At 37.7% G+C, this 22131-nt stretch overlaps 1 protein-coding gene across 2 annotated transcripts in view; it reads left to right on the forward strand.

Moving 5' to 3' along the window:
* Positions 1–22131, forward strand: part of GPD2 (glycerol-3-phosphate dehydrogenase 2) — a 132249-nt gene that overhangs the window by 102361 nt on the left and 7757 nt on the right. For both annotated transcript variants that reach the window (XM_007467986.1, XM_007467987.1), the window contains 5 exons: positions 5172–5365; positions 14449–14583; positions 14916–15091; positions 15629–15760; positions 16707–16865. In XM_007467986.1, coding sequence (XP_007468048.1) covers positions 5172–5365; positions 14449–14583; positions 14916–15091; positions 15629–15760; positions 16707–16865 — 796 coding nt within the window. The remainder of the gene's footprint in view (positions 1–5171; positions 5366–14448; positions 14584–14915; positions 15092–15628; positions 15761–16706; positions 16866–22131) is intronic.

Here is a 22131-nt window from a genome sequence, read left to right on the forward strand (position 1 = left end):
TAGGTGATTTAATTATGGGTAAAAAGGTAATTTCTAGGTAATGTGTTTAGGATGAGAGCTATCTCTTCCATATTTTAATAACTTTCCATAAAAGATGTATACATTTTTCATATTTGATAAAACAGATGTACAGATCCATGATATTTCATTTAATATCTGCATTCTTCTAGAATGCTATCCTGCTATGTAATAGATGATACTGCCTTATTAATTATCAGTTCTCCAGTAACTAAGTCTTCTTGAAGAGAGTCCAAGATATACCTAATTGTACCAAACACGCTTCTAATGAGAAAGATATTACACTTCTACCAAGAGGAATATTAATGAAATTTCTTATCCACCAGCTTCCAAGGTTTCTTTGTCATTTTCTAAATGTCTACGTGTAACTGGTAGACAGTCATTAGTATTTTCACTTAGGACTGGAGAAACCAAGGTGCTTCCAGTCTCAATAATAAAAACTTATGCAGTGGTGCTTAATAGAGTTTTAAAAACTGCTAACAGAAGTTTAGTTCAAATGAAAAGAAGAAGTAAATATATGTACATGTTGCAAATGTTTCTTGTATATAGAGAAGTTTTCAAAAATAGTTCCAGACCCAATTATATATGTTTATTTTGTGTTGGGTAAAAATATGCAAGGCCAGCTAGTTTGTAAGTTTTTTGGAGTTGTTTTTTTAATGTTTCGTAGAGTACAGATGTAATACCTAAACTATAGACACACACATCACCATAATCCTTATATTTGTTTAGGTCTTACTAGATTCAACATATTTTCCTGTACATTCTGTTTCGTACCTTCTTCACTATTGTCGCATGATGTCAGAGGACACTTTCTAGTATTCTGTATTATTCCCTGTGTTGTTTCTGCCGCTTAATAATGACATTGTTTGGGACAAGCCATTTTATTCTGCAAACCTTAGTTTGCCTATCATTAAAATGGGAAGGCATTCTGCTGTTTCCAGTACATAGACAAAGACAGTGTGAAGAGTAACTTCAGGTGATACCTTGGTAAAGAACTTCCTGGTTTGTTCATCACTTTACCTCTTGCTAACTCTGTGACTTTGGGAAGCTGCTCATTTCAGCTTCTGGTTCCTTATCTCACGTTAGTACCTATTTGTATACATTTTGACCATGATTCTTTACTTACTTTTTATCTGTTTTCTTGACTTCTATATCCCCAGCTCCTGGTATATTATCTGGTGCATAATAATGACCAGTAAATATTTTTTGAATGAATCCTACTAACTTTTTTGTGATAACTTGCCCAAATTGAGATTGTTGCTTTTTTTAATTAAAATTTTAATATAATACTTATAAGGGAAATTTAAATATATAGAGATTAAAGTATAAAAACAAAATGTGATTCTTCATTTTACTGCCAAGCTAACCCCTGTAGACAAAAATAAACGAAAATAATCACTATAGAAAAATAGAAAGACATAAAATGAAAAGTGAAAGCCTCCCTCTTCATGCCCCCAACTTCAGTTTTTGATCACACTTCCTTCTGATTCCTTCCATAAAATTTTGTGTTTATATTTGCACAAATGTATATCCTTTTAAGTTTTTTTTCATGAAGGAAGTCGTGCTACACATATGTCCTGTACTATGCTTTATAATATGCTAATAACAGAGCAGATACGTGGTTTTTAAGAAATATAAATATATAGCACCTGCATGTATAATAGTATTTTCAAAACAGAACACCTTTCTTAATCCTAAAAATTAGGCATTAGCTTCGGGCCCCTGCCCATAAGTCATGCAAGTGTTAGTCACAGCTGGGTCTATTTCAGTCTAAGATGCAGTAAGTGATCTCATTCTACTTTGGGAGAAATTAATATCTCCATCTTTAGCACCTTGAACTACAACCACTACACATCCTGTGGGAAACCTTAGAGGAGTGGTCTGGCAGCCCACTTGCTGTTCAGGCTCTGTTTCAGATGAGTCCCTTGGTTTGGGATTACAGCCTGGGTTAAGCGTTTGGTCCCTCTTTCAGCACTGACCTCGAGCAGCTGTATCGCTGGCATCCCAGAGGGATGTTTTACTTTCCATATCAAGTCATTCTCTTGGGTGGGTTGGGGTCAGGAGATCTCAGCCTGAAATGTTTCTCTGGATTTCTCAGTCTCATTCAACAATTATAACTCAAGGGTTCTACTAGGTCCTCAGAGATGAGTCAGACCTGGTGCTGCCCTATAAACCAGCTGATAATAACTTAAGGCCTAGCATTTCAAGTAGAACCTGATCAGTTTGGCAATGCAATGAGTTCAGGAGCCACTGATTTATTGACTTTAGGTGGCTAAATGGAGAGTGAGGACCAGGTATGTAGTGTATCCTGCTGGGCTATTTTCAGGGTATCTTTATGGAATTTATTAAGCTTGTTATGACCCTAACATTCCACATGTGGAATTATCTTTTGCCATGGTAGCAGCTCTCTCTCTCTCTCTCTCTTTCTCTCATTCTGGATTGTTTTAATTTCATAAAACAACACACAGAAATCATTTACTTTTGAAGGCACTAAGAACATTAAGAAGGCATTAAGAGCAAATCTGGAATTTCCATCAGAGTTGTGGGTAGATGCTCTTACAAAAGCAGCAACAATACACCAAATGACTGACATACATGAAAATCATCATCTCCTCCTTTTAGCCTACAGATGCTTTTTATTGCTGACAAAAGGTCAATTTTTTTTCTATAACGTGTGTGCATACTGCTAGCTCCAACACTGATTGCTAAGTAGTTAACAATAAATTGATTTCAGTTTAAGTAAGGGTACTTCAGGACGGCAATGGTCTGCATGAGAAAAATGTTCATTAGATCTAATCCTAGACACACACGTAAATTAGCAGCCAGCTTTTCCTGCTGATGTCAAGCCCTATGCCTCACCGCATTGTATATACCATCACTATAGTCGATAGCCATTTTCAAACTTTTGTGCCACCTTGCAGAATTAATCATTTGTAAGAAAACAAACTTTTCCCTAAGGGTGAGTTATGAATTAGGTAATTTAGAACCGATGAGAGGTATTTCCAGGTGGATTCTTAAATTTTTATACCATTCATTAATAGCTTTGGCTTCCCTCTGTGCTTGTTAATTTTATGTTTGACACATATGTCTTCACTTAAGCAGTTGATTCTCTACAGGTTCCAGTTATGTGTGTGTTGGTAACCATCACATTCACCCTTTAAACTGCTTTTAATTGCACTGAAAGATTTTGAAGGATTCAGTTGCTGTGCTTTTCTAACAGCATTTCATGTCTCAGTTGCTGAATATTATAACTTTATGCTGATGTTGATCAAGTTCATTGAGTTAGACACATAATATGATATCCGGTCCATAAAATGATGATATATAAAATATACCAACATGTAATTTGTTCCTTAAATATTAGAATATGGAATTTATCCTTTTGTTTCAATATACTATTTACCAAATTAAAAGTTTGAACTCATGAGTTAATTTCTAATCACAAAGTGACATTTAATCTAAGGGCATATCAACCCAGGATCAAATTCGGTGCTTACAAAACATATTTTAACTAGTTTCTTTTAAGATCTTTAAAGAGTTTTGTGGCAAATACAAAGAAAAAATATAGGCATACAGAGACTGAAAATACTCAATATTTGTAGTTTTCAATGTATTTTTAAAAAGTAAAATTATTTCCTGTAAGTAACCCTGAGTGAAGATGAGATCTTAGCTGAAGGTTTAAATGATTGACACACTTCTGTGGTGCTTTTTGCATGTGCTAAATAGAATAACTGAGGCCTACTCTCTCCTGTGTCTCATGTAGGCTGCAGATAGTGATTTCTTTCTGCAAGGCTGCGTGGACATGGCAGGAATTTCATGGGGCTGATGGATCTTTGCAAAGAAATATTAGTACTCTTTATGGTTTAAATGAAGAAGATACATTAGCTAAGCTGACTGTAGGTTTCTTTTTCATAAAACCAGTTTTGTTTTGCTTTTAAACAGTATTTAGACTCTCATCCTTACACATCTGAATCTGAGTTTCATTTTTTTTTTAATTTTAAGGGAATGATAAACATAAATAGTTGACCGTATGTCCCTTAAAATATGTGAGTTTAAGAGGGATTTCTTGAAACCAAATAGAATTATATTTCCTATTCAAGAAATGTTATTAATAGAAGCTAAAAATATATTCACAGAAAATACCTTTAACATTGGCTCCTTATGAGAGGTCAGTCAACTTGAAACAGCTGTCTGAAGATCAGTAGTGTTCAACTGTTTGAAAGGGATACTTGCAGTTTCCTTCTACTCCTTTAGCAGGACCTCCACAATTTTAGAATGGTTCATGGATACATTAAAACAAGAGTTTCTAATGATTTAATAATACAGCTGAACAGATTTTGTTAACGTTCATTTACACTTGCCTGTTCTTTCAAGTGTGTTTCACAATTTGGTCTTAGACTACTAAGTAGGTATTAGAAAAATTCTTGATTAATATTTTTGAAGGTTTTACATAGTCTGTCAGAAGAGGCATCCTTGAACCTTGATTTAGCAGCACTGTACACCAGCATCTCCTGCCTATTTAAAGATTTTCATTGCTAAGATATTACTCTAAAATTGAAATAAAGTAAGAAATCTCATATTTGGTGAAGTGGTGCAAGCTTATTCAGGCACAGCGGAGTAAAGAACTTTTGGATTACATTTTAGTTTCTAGAAAGTTAGACGCTTCACTTTTCTCATGTACTTCTGAGACCTTAAACTGAAAGACGTGCCAGATGTCAAATGTCCCAGGAAAATACTTTTCATAGACTTGAAAAAAGGTTGAAGAGCTATCCTTCATTGACCATCATGAAAGAAATTAGAGACATTTATCCTGCTGACATTATCTGATGTGAATGGTCCAAGGGATATAAAAACCCAAACAACTGGAAATTGAAGTCCACTTACTTAATTTACCTTGCATTACTGAGTGGGGCAGCCTGAGTTCTGCTGTGGAATATTATTATTATTATCACACTTGCCCCATTCCTTTTGTGTTACCAGAATTATTTTTTCTTTTAGGGATTTCTAGATTAGGGTAGTGGCAATAAAAGTAACAGTTCATGTGTTTCTTGTTTGTTTATATGAGAATTAGTGGATAAAATAGTTTCTAGAATGCAGATAAAGAGCAAACTTCGGCTAATTTCAGAAACATATGACCCTTCTTTTTATCCCAGCCCAGAGAGCATGGGACTTCTTGACCCAGCGACCAGTGATGGGCGAGTTATTTTCTTCTTACCCTGGCAAAAGATGACTATCGCTGGCACTACCGACACTCCAACTGACGTCACACACCATCCTATTCCTTCCGAAGAAGACATCAACTTCATTTTGAATGAAGTGCGTAACTACTTGAGTTGTGACGTTGAAGGTAACTTTCGGAGTTTATCCTCCCACTTTTATATCTCCCAAACCATTCCAGCTCTCACTGGGTAACTGCCATGTGTCCAGTCTGACTCATCTTCACACCTGGCCGCCTCTAACTCTTATGTGCCGACCACTTCTTGTAGAATGTTTATGAGGGCCAAGTTATAACACAATAGGAAGAAATTGCCTTTTTTCCCTCTACTTTCCACATCCACATGAAACACATACCGTCCTTTTCTGGTCCTTTCTAATGGCAAGATTGGAGTGCTATTACGAGAGCTCTAAACACCCATGCTCTTCCAGAAGAGTATGAAATGTTTGCATCGCTATTTAATTTCTAGAGCTTGGGAAGATCTGATTTACAGATCTAGGATATCCATAGGAAATAATTAATCAGAGAAATGAGAGGATAGAGGTATGTATTCTAAGAAATTTAGTGAGCTGTTATTATGTGGAAACTGGAGTGTTAACAGTGGATTTAGCTAAGAAGAATAAGTATACTTGTTTTAATTGAAAAAGCCAAAGTTTACTTCTTTCCAGTGCTAACCTGAGCATGCTTTCTTTTAACTTGGATGTCATAGTACCTTCGTTTTTTTTTTTTTTTGGTGGTACGTGGGCCTCTCACTGTTGTAGCCTCTCCTGTCGTTGCGGAGCACAGGCTCCGGATGCACAGGCTCAGCGGCCATGGCTCACGGGCCCAGCCGTTCTGCAGCATGTGGGATCTTCCCGGACTGGGGCACAAACCTGTGTCCCCTGCATCGGCAGGCGGACTCTCAACCACTGTGCCACCAGGGAAGCCCCATAGTACCTTCTTTTAACTTGGATGCCATAACGTTTTCTCCAGTGGACATAGATGGTATAATGCATTTTTTTTTTTTTATCCATGCTAGTTTCAGAAGTTTCGCAACATCATCTCCTATCTCAGTTAATAGCCTCATCATCTGACTAGTGACCCAGGCTAGAAATGGCATGCTCATCTTTGCTGATCCTTCTCTTTCCACATCCAGTCCAACTCCCATCAATGCTCACTCTGAAGTATCCTGTAAATCCCCTCTCACTTTCATTACTCTGGGTCACACCTGTGTCACTTTTCACTTAGAGTTGCATTGGTCCCCTAACCTGCTTCCATATATTAAGTTTCTGTCCCCACCCAGTCTGGTCCTTCCACCAGAACTCTCTAAAACACAATTCTGATCATCACTTCCCTGCACAAAATTATCCCTTTGATATCTCATCATTAACTTCAGGAAAAATTTTAAACTATCTCATATGGAATCTAAGGCTTTCCACGACTTGTCTTTGCAGGTTTATATTCAGCTACTCCACTTATGTGCATTCAATAGTTTAATCATATTACATTACTTACTATTTCCAAATCAGGTCATGCACTTTTAAACCTTCATGCCTTGTTTACTTAGGTTGAAGTCTTGCTCTGGGATGTCTTTTCCCCCAACTTCTCATTTTGGCAAAATACTATTTATACTTCAGAAGCCAGATATCTTTTGTAGTCCCCTAGAATGCTGGTCTAGTATATCACAACATTATACAATAGGTAATAGTCTAAGATATATTCTTACTTGGAGCTCCTTACAGGTAAAGATTCTTTATTCAGTTACAAAGCTTGTTATATATCTGGTATGCCACTCATGATTGTTTTAAATCAAAATGAATTAGTAATAGGTGCTTTCAGGGTTTTTGATGCTGGTAGCAATTTGAAAATCTTTGTATATTAAGGTAGAAAGTTTAAGATTTTTGAAAATAGTCTTCATCTGTTTCTATCAGGAATCTCCTATAATGTTGGCTTCAATGGAGGACATGCAGACACAATTTTTGTCTTAAGGTGACTCAGTAGCATCTATGAGTCCTTTTTCCCTAAAGAATTTTTTTCATTATGTGATCACACATTTACAAATAAACTGCTTTAAAAAATGGTTTAGGGGATTCTCCTAGTTTAATTGATTGATCCATGTATCCATTGATCCATGTATAGTTTTAGTTTCTTCTAATTTTAAATAATGGATGTAATTTCATTTTGAGTAGATTCTCTTTGGATAGCTATAATAATAGTATAAATGTATTAAATGCACGCAATTGAAATCTGTGTGGCTAAATTTATACTCTTTCACACACACACACACAACACTCAAACATAGTTGTTTAAGAAATACTCATGCCCTGTTTAATATCCATACTTAAATACTCAAAATGCATTTCAATTTCAGCTTTTTTTTTCCACCTTTTGCAAAGTAGGAGGAGCTTCATCTGGGTATGATTGTATTTTAATGTATTGATTATTGTTAATGAATCCTGCTTAATTTCACATTTACCTGGGTATGATATTTGTTAAAAGTGGGTTTATATTGGGCCATAAGAACAGGAAATTTAGATTGTTAGAGCAAGAAATAAAATTAATTCAAGAGCAGAGAGCTATAGTCGACAGTTTCCAAATTTTAAAGTTCAGATGCACTAACGAGAAATCTAACTGCTTATACAGGATGTGCTGGGAACAGGTGTAGGTTCCAAAAGGCTGCTGTGTCCATATCGTGGGTGGGGATTTCCATCAGTGAAATGAGCCTTGGACTGGAACAGAGACTGAGCCTGTACCTATCACTTTTATTCTGCTTATTAATAGGTAGGAGACTTGGTAATACCCGCTGGGACCTGCTTGGTCTATAGAGGTCTTTTCGGTTAACATACCTTTTGGTAGTCAGGTTAATTGGTGAAACTAACAAAGAGTTTTTGTCAGTTTTGATTTTTGGTAAAAGCGGATTGAAATTAATATGTGAACACTGTGACACTGTAACACAGGCTTTTCCTCTGGTGCTCTCGGGACTCTTGAGTTTACAAATTCTCCAGGTAGCAAACATCCAGGGTAAAAGCAGAAGTGACAGCTCTTTCATTTATTTCCCTGTGCTCACCCTCTATCACACGTTTCTTACTTATCAGCTTATCCTTTGAATCAGCAATGATTCTTTATGGTTTCTTTTCATTCTTATTTCTACTGGACTGAAGGCCTCAGAGTATATGAGGAATTACCTTCAGTCTTGGTAGAGTGCTAGTTAGCTAGAGTATGTCTATATCTAAAGTAAAGACATTCAAATTTGTATTTTTTCCAAGGAATTTTGGTGAAACCCAATGCTGTCTTCTATACTGATGAAATGTGAAAGAGAAACTCGGCCTCAGGCACCATTCAGTTTTTTTGACTACATGCTGTTGCTACACATATTTTAATCTTTCCATTTGTCTGCAGTGGGTTATGCATGCTTTATTTTTGAAAACTCTACTGTTATTGAGCACTTTTTATGCTACACACTCTGCTAAGCATATTGCTTATATTATCTCTGATTCCTCGTAACAACCTTGTTAGTTTTATTTTGTAATTCCCATTTTGTAGATGAAGAAACTGAGGCCCAGTGACTTTGTTTCCTTCCCATAGCTCATTCATGTTGGAGCCATGATATTGAATGCAAGTCAGTCTAGCTCTAATACTTGTGCTTCTAAATATTATGCAGTATTCCAATTGGTAGTCCCGGGTTTGTCACATGATGTGATATTATATCCACTAGGGAGTGGATTAAGCCTCTCAGTTCATTTCATGGAAGCTGCCAGACACCTTCAAAATGATAGTGACCTTTGCTCTTGACTGGCCTTATTTGGATTTGAATGTTAAAGTAGAGGAGGTTTCATTTCTCATAACCAATCCCTTGGGCCAAGCAGTCTTCTCTACAGATTTAAAAAATAAAAAATTTGTGTAGATCCTAGAGGAAATACTTTTGAAATGGTTTGTATTCACCAGGGTTGAAACAATCATTTTAAAAGGATTTATTAAGTGGATGAATAAGTAAAATTCTGACAACAGTTTCTGAGCCTCCCCAAATGGCTATATCCTTGAGAAGGAAAAAAGTGTCAAATCTTAACACTCCATGCTGTTCGCAGCGGCTGCCACACTTCTGCAAAATGCATCGGAACAATTCTGAAAAGCATTTTGCCTGTTGGGAATAAGACCATGTCTTCTCTTACGATTTAGAAAGCTTCCCATTCACAGGCTGAATTTTCTAGATTACTTGTTTTTTCTCTTCTGAAACGGGTAATTGATAGTTGTGCAGTGCGTATTGGGTTAGGAAGAAAAATGATCTTTTGAAAAATGTATCATTAAGTCCTCTGTGTAGAGGTTAATCAGAAGGACACAGTGGCGAAACTAAGCTGTGACTTAAAGGGATTGAGGAAGACAGAAGATTTGCAGAGTGCTTTATCCATGTAGTTTTTCTGGAGTGCTTCTCTAAGCAGCTTCTCTAGTTGTACACAGGTTTTCACATATGCAATTAGTAGTGTTTATAGATTGCCTGTTATTCAGTTAACAACGGAGCTGGCCATATCAACTCACTGCAGACCTGCCTTTTCACTGCCAGAGATTGTACCAGGGTTATCAACTTACACAGGCTTGGATGTCTTCCAGCTGTTTAATTATAGTGTCACGCGCTTTGCTTTTTCTAGTTTCATTAGTTTATAAATGTAATATGGTATCTTATTTCTGTGATTAACACTTCATTTCTGCAGGTTAAACATGCTGGTAGAGAAGGTATTGATTTCTGACACTGTTTCCCCTGTGTTCACGTAGGTATTTTCACATGCTTTTCATTGATTTTTTGAAAGTGGCAAACAGGAGAAAGAGCACCCCAAAATGTATGGCTAAATAACTGATGGGAAGCAAAAGCGCACATTTAGCTCTTAATTGTTACTTCCTGTGGGCTCCATTTTCTATTAACTTAAAACCAACACTTGTCTTGCCAAGTTTTTAAGAATAAAAATATTAATTATCATTGGAAACAATTACATAGCACTTAGTCTTTTCAACCAGCTGTGAAAAATGTCTATTCAACTTTACTATTTATATTTTATTCTTTATATATTTTATACACTAAAACCTGAGTGAATTATTTATCAGGGTAGTAATAAAAATAATTCTTAAACATGATGGTAGAGGGACTATTTTATTTCCTTACTATCCTTCTGAAAATATTGACAAGTACTTTTATACATTCTGGAGTACTCATGGGATTTTTAACATCTGGGCAGTTGGCACTTAAAAATCAGAGTGGCATGGACATACATACACTACCAAATGTAAAATAGATAGCTAGTAGGAAGCAGCCGCATAGCACAGGGAGATCAGCTTAGTGCTTTGTGACCACCTAGAGGGGTGGGATAGGGAGGGTGGGAGGGAGACGCAAGAGGGAGGAGATATGGGGATATATGTATATGTATAGCTGATTCACTTTGTTATAAAGCAGAAACTAACACACCATTGTAAAGCAATTATACTCCAATACAGATGTTAAACAAAAAAAAAATCAACTGGGTGAGCCACTCTCATAAGTGGTGTTTAATGAGAATTTTTCCCAACTTTAATAGTAGTGTTGTTTCCTGTCATCTTGTTTTATTAAAGTGTTCAGTTGTTTTAAAAGAGGATATCCAATTGTTTAAATATATAGTCATTAGAAACCTAAAGTCTAGCATGTTGACTCAGAGGCCAAAATATTATTGCTTTTGATTTTGTAATGTCAGCTCTTGTTTGATATAAAAAGCTCAGAGAATGTTTTAATATGCCATTTCATATTTATTGATCACAATACATGACTCCTACTTGATACAGTATTTGAGGTACTGAGAAATACTAGAATTGATATTGCCGAAGACTTTCAACATGGTGAGGAAGATGCAACAGTAATGCCATCTTGTTTAGCTATCCTGACAGTACGAGGACCAGGAAAATCAAGATGAATCTTTGAGCTCTGAAGCATAAAATCCTTGAGTTGAGTTATTTTCTTCACGTGTTATACCATGGAGAGTTAAAGTAGGTGATGTTCACTGTCTACTCCTGGCTACAACCTAAATGAGAGAACCGATTTCTGGGTAAGAACTTGAGGGTAGGAGTACCTAATTTAGTACAAATATTTTCATTTCTTTGAATTGATGAGATTAGTAGGAGAGGAGGATACTTTGAAATGGTAAATATGGAACATGTTACGACAATAAAAGTATTTTGAGGTGGGATGTCTCATACTATTACAGCAGATTATATTCTCACAGTCAAATTTCACTGAAAGGATGCTCCATTGAAGACATGGGCAAGGTGGCCATGGGGGAAATACCCAGCTTGATGATCAACCAGGACAAGTCTGAGATCTACCACTTGGTGGTTTTACTCTAGAACTGCCTTATGCAATATTATAGCCTGTACATGTGCATATCATGTGGCTATTTAAATTTAGTTAAAATGAAATAAAATTTGAAATTCAGTTTCTCAGTTGCATGGACCACATTTCAAGTGCTTAATAGCCTCATGCAGCTAGTGGCTAGTGAATCAGACAGTTTAGATACAGAACATTTCCATCACTGTGGAAAAGTCTATGGAACAGTGCTGCTTTACAGAAGCTAGAGGTATTTACATAGACATTTAGAGAAGCACTCAATTTATTAGAGTCATTGAATTTGTATTTTTTGTTTTTTGTTATTATAAAATAAATAATATATTATCATGTAAAAGAAGATCTCCAGATATAAGAAGCCTCAAGAGGTGATTAATTTAGTGATTGAGCAATGTCTTTAGCGAAGGGCCCTTATTTCTCTTCACTCCACCACCCCCCAGGTAGGCTTCATGGTATGGTTGTTTCCCCCATGGTTACAATATGGCTGCAGCAGTTCCTGGCAATTTTGGAAGGTTCTCTATGCTATCTGTCCACTGCTTTTGAATCTCTTTCTAAAGAGAATTTTAATAAGAGTTTAACAGCGCACAAGGTTTCCACTGTGTGTGAATAAGTAATAAAGAGAGAAACCTGTTTAGTTTGTTGCTGTCTTTTCTACAAGAGGTTAGAATTCATGTTTCATGTGTTTAGCTATGCTGTGCCTTGTGGGCCTAGGTTATACCCATAGCCCTGACTGGTCATTACTTAATTTGGATGGTAGAGAGGTAAAAAGTGCTTTTATTCTTCAGCAGCAAATGGCATTTTGAATAATCCATAAAAATCATTAAATCTCAAGGTTGGGAGAAAACTGATAGATGATAGATCACCTGATCCAACCACACTTTAGTCTAATAACATAAAAATGCTGCAGGCTATAAAGCCTGACTCATACTTGAAATATGATTTAAAATTTGATTATCCTTAAATGAACCTTTTTAAATAAATATAATCCCAACATTCATCTGATATAATTCTCAGGCTAAAAAGCTGAATGCTAAAATATCAAGCAAAATAAATTAAGGTTCCTGACATGTTATGAACTCTTCCTGTCAGTGTTTTCTTTTCTTGTTTTGAGTATCAATTTCAAAAATAAGGATTAAAAATGGTATCAGTATACATAATGTTTTATTTAATTTTCCTCCATGAATGAAAAACTCAAGTGTTTTAGTTTGGTCTTTTCGTTTCAGACAGTATAGTTTCATAGTTGTATTTTTCTGCCTGTTATACCAGAAAAGGTAAAGCATTTGCCACAAAGATTATTTGCATGTGCTTTAAATTTAGAAAGTCTAGTTTTCCACAGAATAATTTTAAGATCAGTCAGAAGGCTGTAAGAACTGAAACCAAATTCCTGATCAGTGTGGCTACCTAAGGAATTTCAGAGAACACACTCTGCAGACTTTGCAGTGACCACAATGACGTTCTGAGTGGTTGGCTAAGTTTTATTTTTGACTCTGAGGGCAATTTGAACTCTAATGGAAAACAGTGGTAATTTCCTAGTTAAGTTTTTTGTAAAGATTAAAATATTGCATGATTTATGTTGAGGTTTTACAAGACTTCTGTGGAATTGTGTGGAGCAAGAATTAACCCCCATTCCATGGACGCCATCAGAATTAAACATACTGAAGAGGATGCACCCTTCAAAGGGGCAGATCTAGGGATGGAATCCCTGCATTGAGTTACCAGTTAACAAGACTGCAAGCCTTAGGCTTTTCTCACCAGTTTATGAGGTTTACTCTCCCTTTGTTTTAGATTCAGTGTTGGGATATGGGTTTGATTAAACACCCCCATAGAGGTGTATGGGTACCTCTTCTTTCGGATTGTAGTCATGTTTAGAGTGTGGTCCTCAAGGAGCTAAGCTAAAATATGTCAGATTACCTTAGTTGAAGTTATCTTTACCAGAAATCTTTTTTTCGTTTGAGATCAAGATGGAGAGATTGTCATGCAGTATTACTTGTTTCTAGGATCTTTCCCCTGTACTTTTTAGGTGCTTTTTTTTTCTTTCTTTTTTTTTTTTGACTAGTCCAATATACCAGTCACATCAAAGAGTCTTTGTGATTCTTTACACAAGATTTTGCTAGATATATATTTAAGTACTTTTCAGAGTCTGCTGTGTCTAAATGTATAGGAGGTTCGCTGTACAAGAACACAGGACCAAGGGGTGAGTGAGATCTGAAATCCTGACTGCCCTCTGCTCCTAATAAGTATCTTTGTTTTCCCTGAGAAGAGATAGCAAGATATACTCTAGGAGGAAATATAACAAGTCATGTCTTTTGGGTTGTTTTTTTTTTTTTGCGGTATGTGGGCCTCTCACTGCTGTGGCCTCTCCCATTGCGGAGCACAGGCTCCGGACGCGCAGGCTCAGCGGCCATGGCTCACAGGCCTAGCCGCTGCGCGGCATGTGGGATCTTCCCGGACCGGGGCACGAACCTGTGTCCCCTGCATCAGCAGGCAGACTCTCAACCACTGTGCCACCAGGGAGGCCCTCTTTTGGTTTGTTTTTATTTTGTTTCTGCTTTGTTTTTGTTCTTTGTAACTACTGCAGATTGTCCCAGCTGAGGGTTGCTAACATTTGTTTCTTTTGTTTCCTCTTTGGGACCCATGTCAGTGATTTTCCAGTTCTTTACTTTTTTCGTCCAGGTTATCTTTGTAACAAAACAATTCTTTGAGTTTTTCTTGTAACTTACCCACTCATTTAGTTCTTATATTTAACTATATTCCCTCCCTTTAAAAGTGCATATTCATGTGTTCCTTTTACTGAACTCTTTTCTGCTTTCTAATCATTTTAGTTTTGTTGAGACGTCTTTGAGTAATCCTCTTAACCCTTGGCATTGATCCTTCCCAGTAAGAAGAGGGGATGTCCTGGCAGCGTGGAGCGGTATTCGCCCCCTTGTTACAGATCCTAAGTCTGCAGATACACAGTCCATCTCCCGAAATCATGTTGTGGATATCAGTGAGAGCGGCCTCATCACTATAGCAGGTATGGCATATTACCTTGTTGTTTGGGTGTACTTTATATCTAAAGCAGCTTGAGTTAAATTCTCATACCAGAATCCCTTTTAATGCTAAAGAACAGGGACTTTTTTTTTTTTTTTTATGATTCTGAGTAAAATCCTATGCATTGCTTTGCCACATTTGTTATAAAGACTTTTTTTTTTTTTTTTTATGATTCTGAGTAAAATCCTATGCATTGCTTTGCCACATTTGTTATAAACAACAGGTGAATTTTGTTATTAATAAGTTGATAATTGGTTAATTATAATTAAAACAAGGGGTGGTAACCTAATGAATTATTTATCAATGTATTTGTAGGTGGAAAGTGGACAACCTATCGATCTATGGCAGAAGATACCATAAATGCTGCAGTCAAGACCCACAATTTGAAAGCAGGACCAAGTAGAACCGTTGGGCTTTTCCTTCAAGGGGGCAAAGATTGGAGCCCTACACTCTACATCAGGCTTGTCCAGGATTATGGACTTGAAAGTGAGGTGGGCATGCATTGCCACATCATCTAACTCTTGACCTAATCTCACTATTGCCAGTAACAGAATTGGCAACCATGTGGCCTCCATGATTTCGAGTTTCCTGTTGCTGGGTTTGTTTCTGTCCGTGTACTGTGGGAGTGAACTAATGGGAAAAAGCACTTTTTAGGTGCTTTAGTCACCTAAAAAGCAATGCACGTTTTGGTTTCTGTTTTAGAATCTGGAGTTTGTTTGGCTTGTTCCTAGCAGACAGGACCTCCCAAATTCTTTCTGTCTTGAGCCTAAGGAAGGCTGTTCTTCAGATGTGATATCTGGAGCAGGATGAAGCTGAAGCTTCATCAGTCACTGATACAGTAATACGTGTGTAGTAGCATTAGTGCTGGCCTAAGCATTCGGAACCAAAATCTAACACTCTTCTAGGATTTTTAGTTACAGGCTGTAAAAAAGAAAAGCCTGACAAGATAAGCATGTGCATTGTTTTGCTTTGTACCTAGAAGCTATTGATATTCAGAGGACCTGCCTGATGCAGTTTTGTTTCCTTAGGTGGCCCAGCATCTTGCTGCCACCTATGGTGACAAGGCTTTTGAGGTGGCCAAAATGGCGAGTGTGACGGGAAAGCGGTGGCCCATTGTTGGGGTGCGTCTTGTGTCAGAATTTCCATACATTGAAGCAGAGGTACGTGAATGGCCATGTGGGAATTTCCTGTCTGCCAGGGGATACCTTTCATCTGTTCACTTTTCATCCTCTTTAGAAATAACATATAGCTAAGTTTTAATGTGCATACATCAGCTAAAACCTGGAGTAAAACGTCTGCCCAGCACAGTTCCTTTCATTTACAAAATTCTAATTTCAACTCTGAAGTGATATTGATAGTGGTAACAATAATAATAGAAAATATGGATTTCTTTCTCCTCCATGGAGCTATCTCAAATCTTACTGATTCACAGTTGTTTGCCCCTTTTGAGAACTTGTAGCTCCTCAAGTTTGTACCACTTAACGCACTGCCTGATGCCGTATCTTGACTTGACACTTTATATTCATTTATAATTCACCACACTTTAAAAACATGGGTGTCCAAGTAAGCATTTTGTTGTTGATTGAAGGCAAGATTTCTGTCATCTGATTACTCTGAGACAGAAAACGTTGGATAGCCAAAAGAGATGAGACCATAACTTTTTTTTTTTAATATCTTTATTGGACTATAATTGCTTTACAGTGTTGTGTTAGTTTCTGCTGTATAACAAAGTGAATCAGCTATATGCATACGTATATCCCCATATCTCCTCCCTACTCAGCTATGTAAATTAACATCCATGTCATGTATGAACAACGAGGTGATTACTGTGCATGGTAAATGAAAAGTGATGCAGTTTACATGTTTGCACCAGATTCTATTCAAGGAGAAGGCATTAATAACTCTTATCCAAATTGTCCCAATTTCCAAATCTTCTTTGGCAGGCAGATGGGGAACTTGTATGATGTCACTATGTATCATGCCTGCTAAAGAACCAGATATGTAAAGAAAAAGGTCACTTTTCCTAAGCATGAATTTTAAGTGAAGATTTATTCCCCCTTTTTTAAAAAGGCCTAAATTAATAATTTTACTTTAATTCAAACTCAGGTGAAATATGGGATTAAGGAGTATGCCTGCACTGCAGTGGATATGATTTCACGTCGTACTCGCCTGGCCTTTCTAAATGTCCAGGCAGCAGAGGAGGCCCTACCCAGGATTGTTGAACTGATGGGCAGAGAACTGAGCTGGGGTGATTCTAAAAAAGAGGTATTGTACAGAAGTCTTTAAAACCAGTTTCCATTATAGACATGTAATGTCTTAATCTGTTAGTAGAGGCTGGCATAGTTTTGTTTGTTTGTTTGTTTGTTTTTTGCGGTACGCGGGCCTCTCACTGTTGTGGCCTCTCCCGTTGCGGAGCACAGGCTCCAGACGCGTAGGCTCAGCGGCCATGGCTCACGGGTCCAGCCGCTCCGCGGCACGTGGGATCCTCCCGAACCGGGGCACGAACCCGTGTCCCCTGCATTGGCAGGCGGACTCTCAACCACTGCGCCACCAGGGAAGCCCCGCTAGCATAGCTTTTGATGGTGACTTTAGATTGCCTGCCAGTTTTTGTGTGTGTGTTTAATATTGCTAGGCCTTAGGAAACTGGAAAGATATTCTTGTAACAAATATCTTGTTTTAACAAATTCTTGTAACAAATATCCTTATAACCAAATATTCTTCCTGGTTGTTTTTGGAAAATCCCTTATAGAAAAATGTTCTCAAATTTGTGGTCGTAATTCCTGAAAAAGTAAGATAATAACAATTGTGGGTAGAACCTTTTCTGGTTTTCACTGAAAACATTCTTAGAATGTATTCTACAGTGAAATTCACATTCCTGCAAGGTTGCCTTTGGTAGGAAATTGTGGTTTTATGGCCTGACCACCAAATGCTTATTGATTTGTGTCATTTGAAATTTTACATTTATATCCAAATTAAAAAAAGAAAGCCAGCGATACTCAGATGCCCACATATACAGCCCTGGGCTTCTTGTAATAAACAGAAGACCATCATGATTTTTAATTAAACCAAACTGTTGTGATGCGCAGAGGCATTTTCGTGTATTTATTCAGAAAATACTCTGTGTTCATTGGTTTAGTTCCTGCCCCCGCCCCCCCACCAAGTCTTTCTTGAACCCATTCCATGTAGGCTCTTTCTTGGCCACTTTGCTCTAGTGGCTCTGGTCACACTCCCCAGGCACCTTCATGTTGCTCAATGTGCTTGTCAGCTCTCGTCATCCTTTTACTCAACCAGTTAGTGGCCTTGACACAGTTGATCCCTCCCTCCTTCCTGAACACCACCTGTCTTAGTCTATTCAAGCTGCTATAACAGGATACCACAGGCTGGGTGGCTTAAATAACAGACATTTATTTCTCACAGTTCTGGAGGCTGGAAATCTGAGATCAGAGTGCTAGGTGAGATGGCTGGGTTCTGGCGAGAGCCTTGCTCCTGGCTTTGAAACAGATGCCTTCTGGGGGACACAGAGAGCCAGAGAGAGCTCTTGTTGAGGGTGCTAATCCCAGTGAGGTTTATCTAAAGCTAGTTACCTCCCCAAAGCCCCATCTCCGAATCCCGTCACATTGGAGGTTAGGCTGTCAACATATGAATTTAGGGGGATACAACTCAGTCCACAGCACCATCTCTCTCAGATCTCCTTCTGCCTTCCTCAAACTACTGCCGTTACTGACCTCTCCATGTCGTAAATACCTATTCCACTCTTTGGTTGCTTGGGCCTAAATCTTATTTTCACACTTGATCTAAGCCCATCAGCAAACCTTATCATACTTGTCTTCAAATAATGGCTTGAGTTCAACCCTTTCTTAACTGCTATCACCCTGATTCAGGCTCTCAGCATCTCTTACATGGATTATTATAACAGGAGCCCGCTGTAATCTGGCCACCACCTTTCTGATCCCCCTCATTTGTCTTCCCATTTATTCACTCTCTCCAACCCACAGGTTGAGTTGCTTTTCTTTATTCAAGCCCTACTGACCCCTCTCCCTGGAATGCTCTTCCCTAGATGTCCTCATGGCCTACTCCCTCACTTCCTCCTGCTCTCCACTCCAGGGAGGTCTCTCTTCACTGGACTGAATAAAAGAGTAGCCCCCAATCCGGATGGCATCTTCTACTCCTTCCTTTATTTTTCTCATTAGCATCAATTCTCATTTGACATACCATGCATTTAGTTTATTTACTGTCAGCCTCACCTCCCGGAAGTAAGCGTCCCAAAGGTAGGGATGTGATCTGTTTTGTTTCTGTACCCTCAGTGCCTGGCATATAAAAGGCCCTAAATAATGTGTATTGAATGAGTGAATGAACATTATTGAGCATGTATGTCACATGCTGAAGGTGTAAGGAAGGACCGGGCATAGGTCTTGTCCTTAAAGCGTTTTCAGTGTGGTGGAGATTCCTGAAGATGGTTACATATTTGTCACCTGGGAATGGTAGGGAAAAAGGCAGATTTTAAGGCTTGACTATCAGGGTCTTCAGGGGTGAAACCATGGCCCTACATTTAAAATTTTCTCCTCCAGTAATTTTAATGCCATGTATGTAGTGTACTGATGGTAGAAATCACTGTTTGAAAAGAGTTCCTTAATCCTATCACAACTGTCAGGCATAACCTTTACCCTCATTTTATAGTTGAGGAAACAGGCTTAGGGAGAAAGTCCCCGTGGAGAGTTCATACAACTAGTAGGTTGTAGAACTGGGGTTGAAACCAGTTGTTCTGATCCCAGAGCATACCCTTTTCCCACCCCACCCTGTTGCCTCTGCATTGGACGGACTGGTTTATAGCTCTTCCTGTTTTGAGTTTTGGTTTGGCCAATTAAAGCTATATACTGGGGAGTGGTGGTGGTGGGATGAATTGGGAGACATATATACACTAATTGACATATATACACTAATATGTATAAAGTAGGTAACTAATAAGAACCTGCTGTATAAATAAAATAAAATTTTTAAAAAATGAAATAAATAAATAAAGCTATATACTGAGGCAACACAGAATGAAACTTACTCTTGTGCTACTGCCAATCATTTTTACCATATAGAAGGACTGGTGATAATGTGTTCCTGTAAAAATTATGGTTGAAATGATCTGAATATGCAGGAAGGTACTTTGTGCCAGGCTGTAGGAGGTAAGAAGGAGGAAGAAAATTCTGTAAACTGCTTGTGTTCAGCCCTCCCGAGGAAACTAGATTTAACTTCAGTTTAGATTTTATGAGCAGATTTATGTACTCAGAAATATTCTCCCATCCCCCTTAACAAACAAAATAACAGAAATAAAAGACCTAAAGTTATTACTCAGTATCTGAGACATAGGAGTATTAATGAGAACTGTGGACAGTCTAGAGAGAACAAAGGAGAGGGGAAAAAGAATTAAAGGTTAGAAAGCTGGACTTCTGAGAAAAGGTTAAAAGCATTGGGATTACTTAACCTGCAAAAGTGAAAGAGGAACAAGGTGATAAATAACTCTCTGCAGATGAATTGTGGTTGTTTTTACCAGTCAGTACTTAATGAGTGACTTGTATACTGAGCATTATACCAAATATTTTAGGGGAATGATAAATAGCTCATCGTTTCAGGGATCTTCAAATTTAATTGAGTGGTTACAACACATATGTACCTCAGAAATGAACTGTTACTCAAGACCAAAGGCAGCCAACTTGGAAGAAATGGTTAGGGAGGAAGGCGTTGTCTAGGGGACTTGGGGACTGACAGAGGAGTTGGTGAAGACATTTAGAGAATGTGTCATTGTCAGGTTGTGTTTTACACAATTATATAAATTAATACATAATTATAAATAAATATCAATATATAACATCAGTGAAAAGATGGCTATGTGGTCAAAAGAGTTTGGGAAATTCTGAGTTAAACAAATGAAACCATTTTCTTTAATGCAGATAATTTGGTGCCTTTAAAATGCTTATGTGCATTGTCAGTTTCCAAAAGGCAATTTATTTGGAGACAGACCCAACTCTCACTTGTTGGAAGGGCTGGTAGAAAGGGAAACTAGTATTGCTTTAGGATGTATTTTGGGAAATGCTGCCGTATTATTTGGTGCGGTAGACTTTATAACCCTCAGACAAAACATGCATTTCATTGAGAGACTTTAAAGACCACTCGAGTAGATTGAGGGTGTTTCACAAAAAGAAATTATTTCAAAATTGATTCCAGCAAGGAGAATAAAGGGGAAGCAAGTGAAAAATGGAGTGACTATGGACAAAGCAAGCTAATAAGCACCAAATATCAAACAGATGGAAGATACGTACTCAACAATGAAAGGGTATCCAGGACTAATAAGGATGTGTATGAACAGTGTCAGGAATTGGCTGAGTGTTGGCAAAAATGCTAAAAACACCAAAAATAACTGGTAAAAGTGGAAAAGAATGCAAGTAAGGCCTAACCTAGGTCGTTGCTCAAGGTGACTAGCACCAAATCCTTGACTGCCGGAGAAGGGAGAGAACCTTTCAACTCATAGTTTAATACCAATTTGTTTTTCTTTTTTTCCTTTTTTGTCAAGGAGAATGATTTTCATGGTGAGAAGAGCAAAATAAATATTGGTAAGAGGAAACAGACATTCAAATAGGAGGCTGCTCTAAATGAGTTTGTATGCCAACCCAGAAATATTATACTTCAGGGTACTCAGAGAATTTGCAGGTGGGATTTATTTAACTACTGTTGAGCTTTAAAATATTATGGCAATATGGCAAATAGGAAGAGCACCAGAAGACAGAAGGTAGGCAAATGTAGTACCGCATTCCAAAAAGGGAGAGGGGGGGAAATATAGTTTGTAACCTATAAATTAGTGGTCTTGGCATTGGTCTTGGGCAGTTTTCTAGGTTATGGCATTTTAAGTTTGTTTTATCAGCATTTAGCAAGAAGTAGTGATCACTGGAAGGTAGTAAGAAATCATTTCAGACATATTTTCTTTTCAGAAAGAGTAACAAGTTTGTTAGATGGAGGAAATGTTATAGACATAATGTATTCGGATTCCATGAAGCATTTTATGAAGCCGCATGTGATATCTTCTAAAATTGGTGGATTTGTAACCAAATAATCACTGTCCTCAGAAGAGGGCTTTGACAGCAGGTCATGAGGATTCTGTCTTTGGTCTTGACCTAGTCTACTGTGGTTCAGGTGCCTAGATTACGACATTGACGGCATGCATCTTTGGTGTACCTGTAAGGAACTGGAGGGAGAGTGAATGTTTGGTGACAACTTAAAGCAATGGGTGAGATTACATTAGGTATAATTTAATAGACATAAATGGCAAACCTTGCATTAGGTAGAAAAACAACTCCATCCATTCATGATAGATTTGACAAGACTTTAACAGTAGCACATGCAAAAAAGAAATATGATTTTCGTTAACTGTGAATGCACAGCAGGTAACAGTGGATCATGGCTGCCCCCAAATGCAATTACAGTCTTAGGCTGCCTAATAGAAATCGTATCTCTAGATTGATGAAGCCGATAGTTACTTCTTTCTAGG

The sequence above is a fragment of the Lipotes vexillifer genome, unplaced genomic scaffold, assembly GCF_000442215.2.
Source record: "Lipotes vexillifer unplaced genomic scaffold, Lipotes_vexillifer_v1.1 scaffold907, whole genome shotgun sequence".
Classification (NCBI taxonomy): domain Eukaryota; kingdom Metazoa; phylum Chordata; class Mammalia; order Artiodactyla; family Lipotidae; genus Lipotes; species Lipotes vexillifer.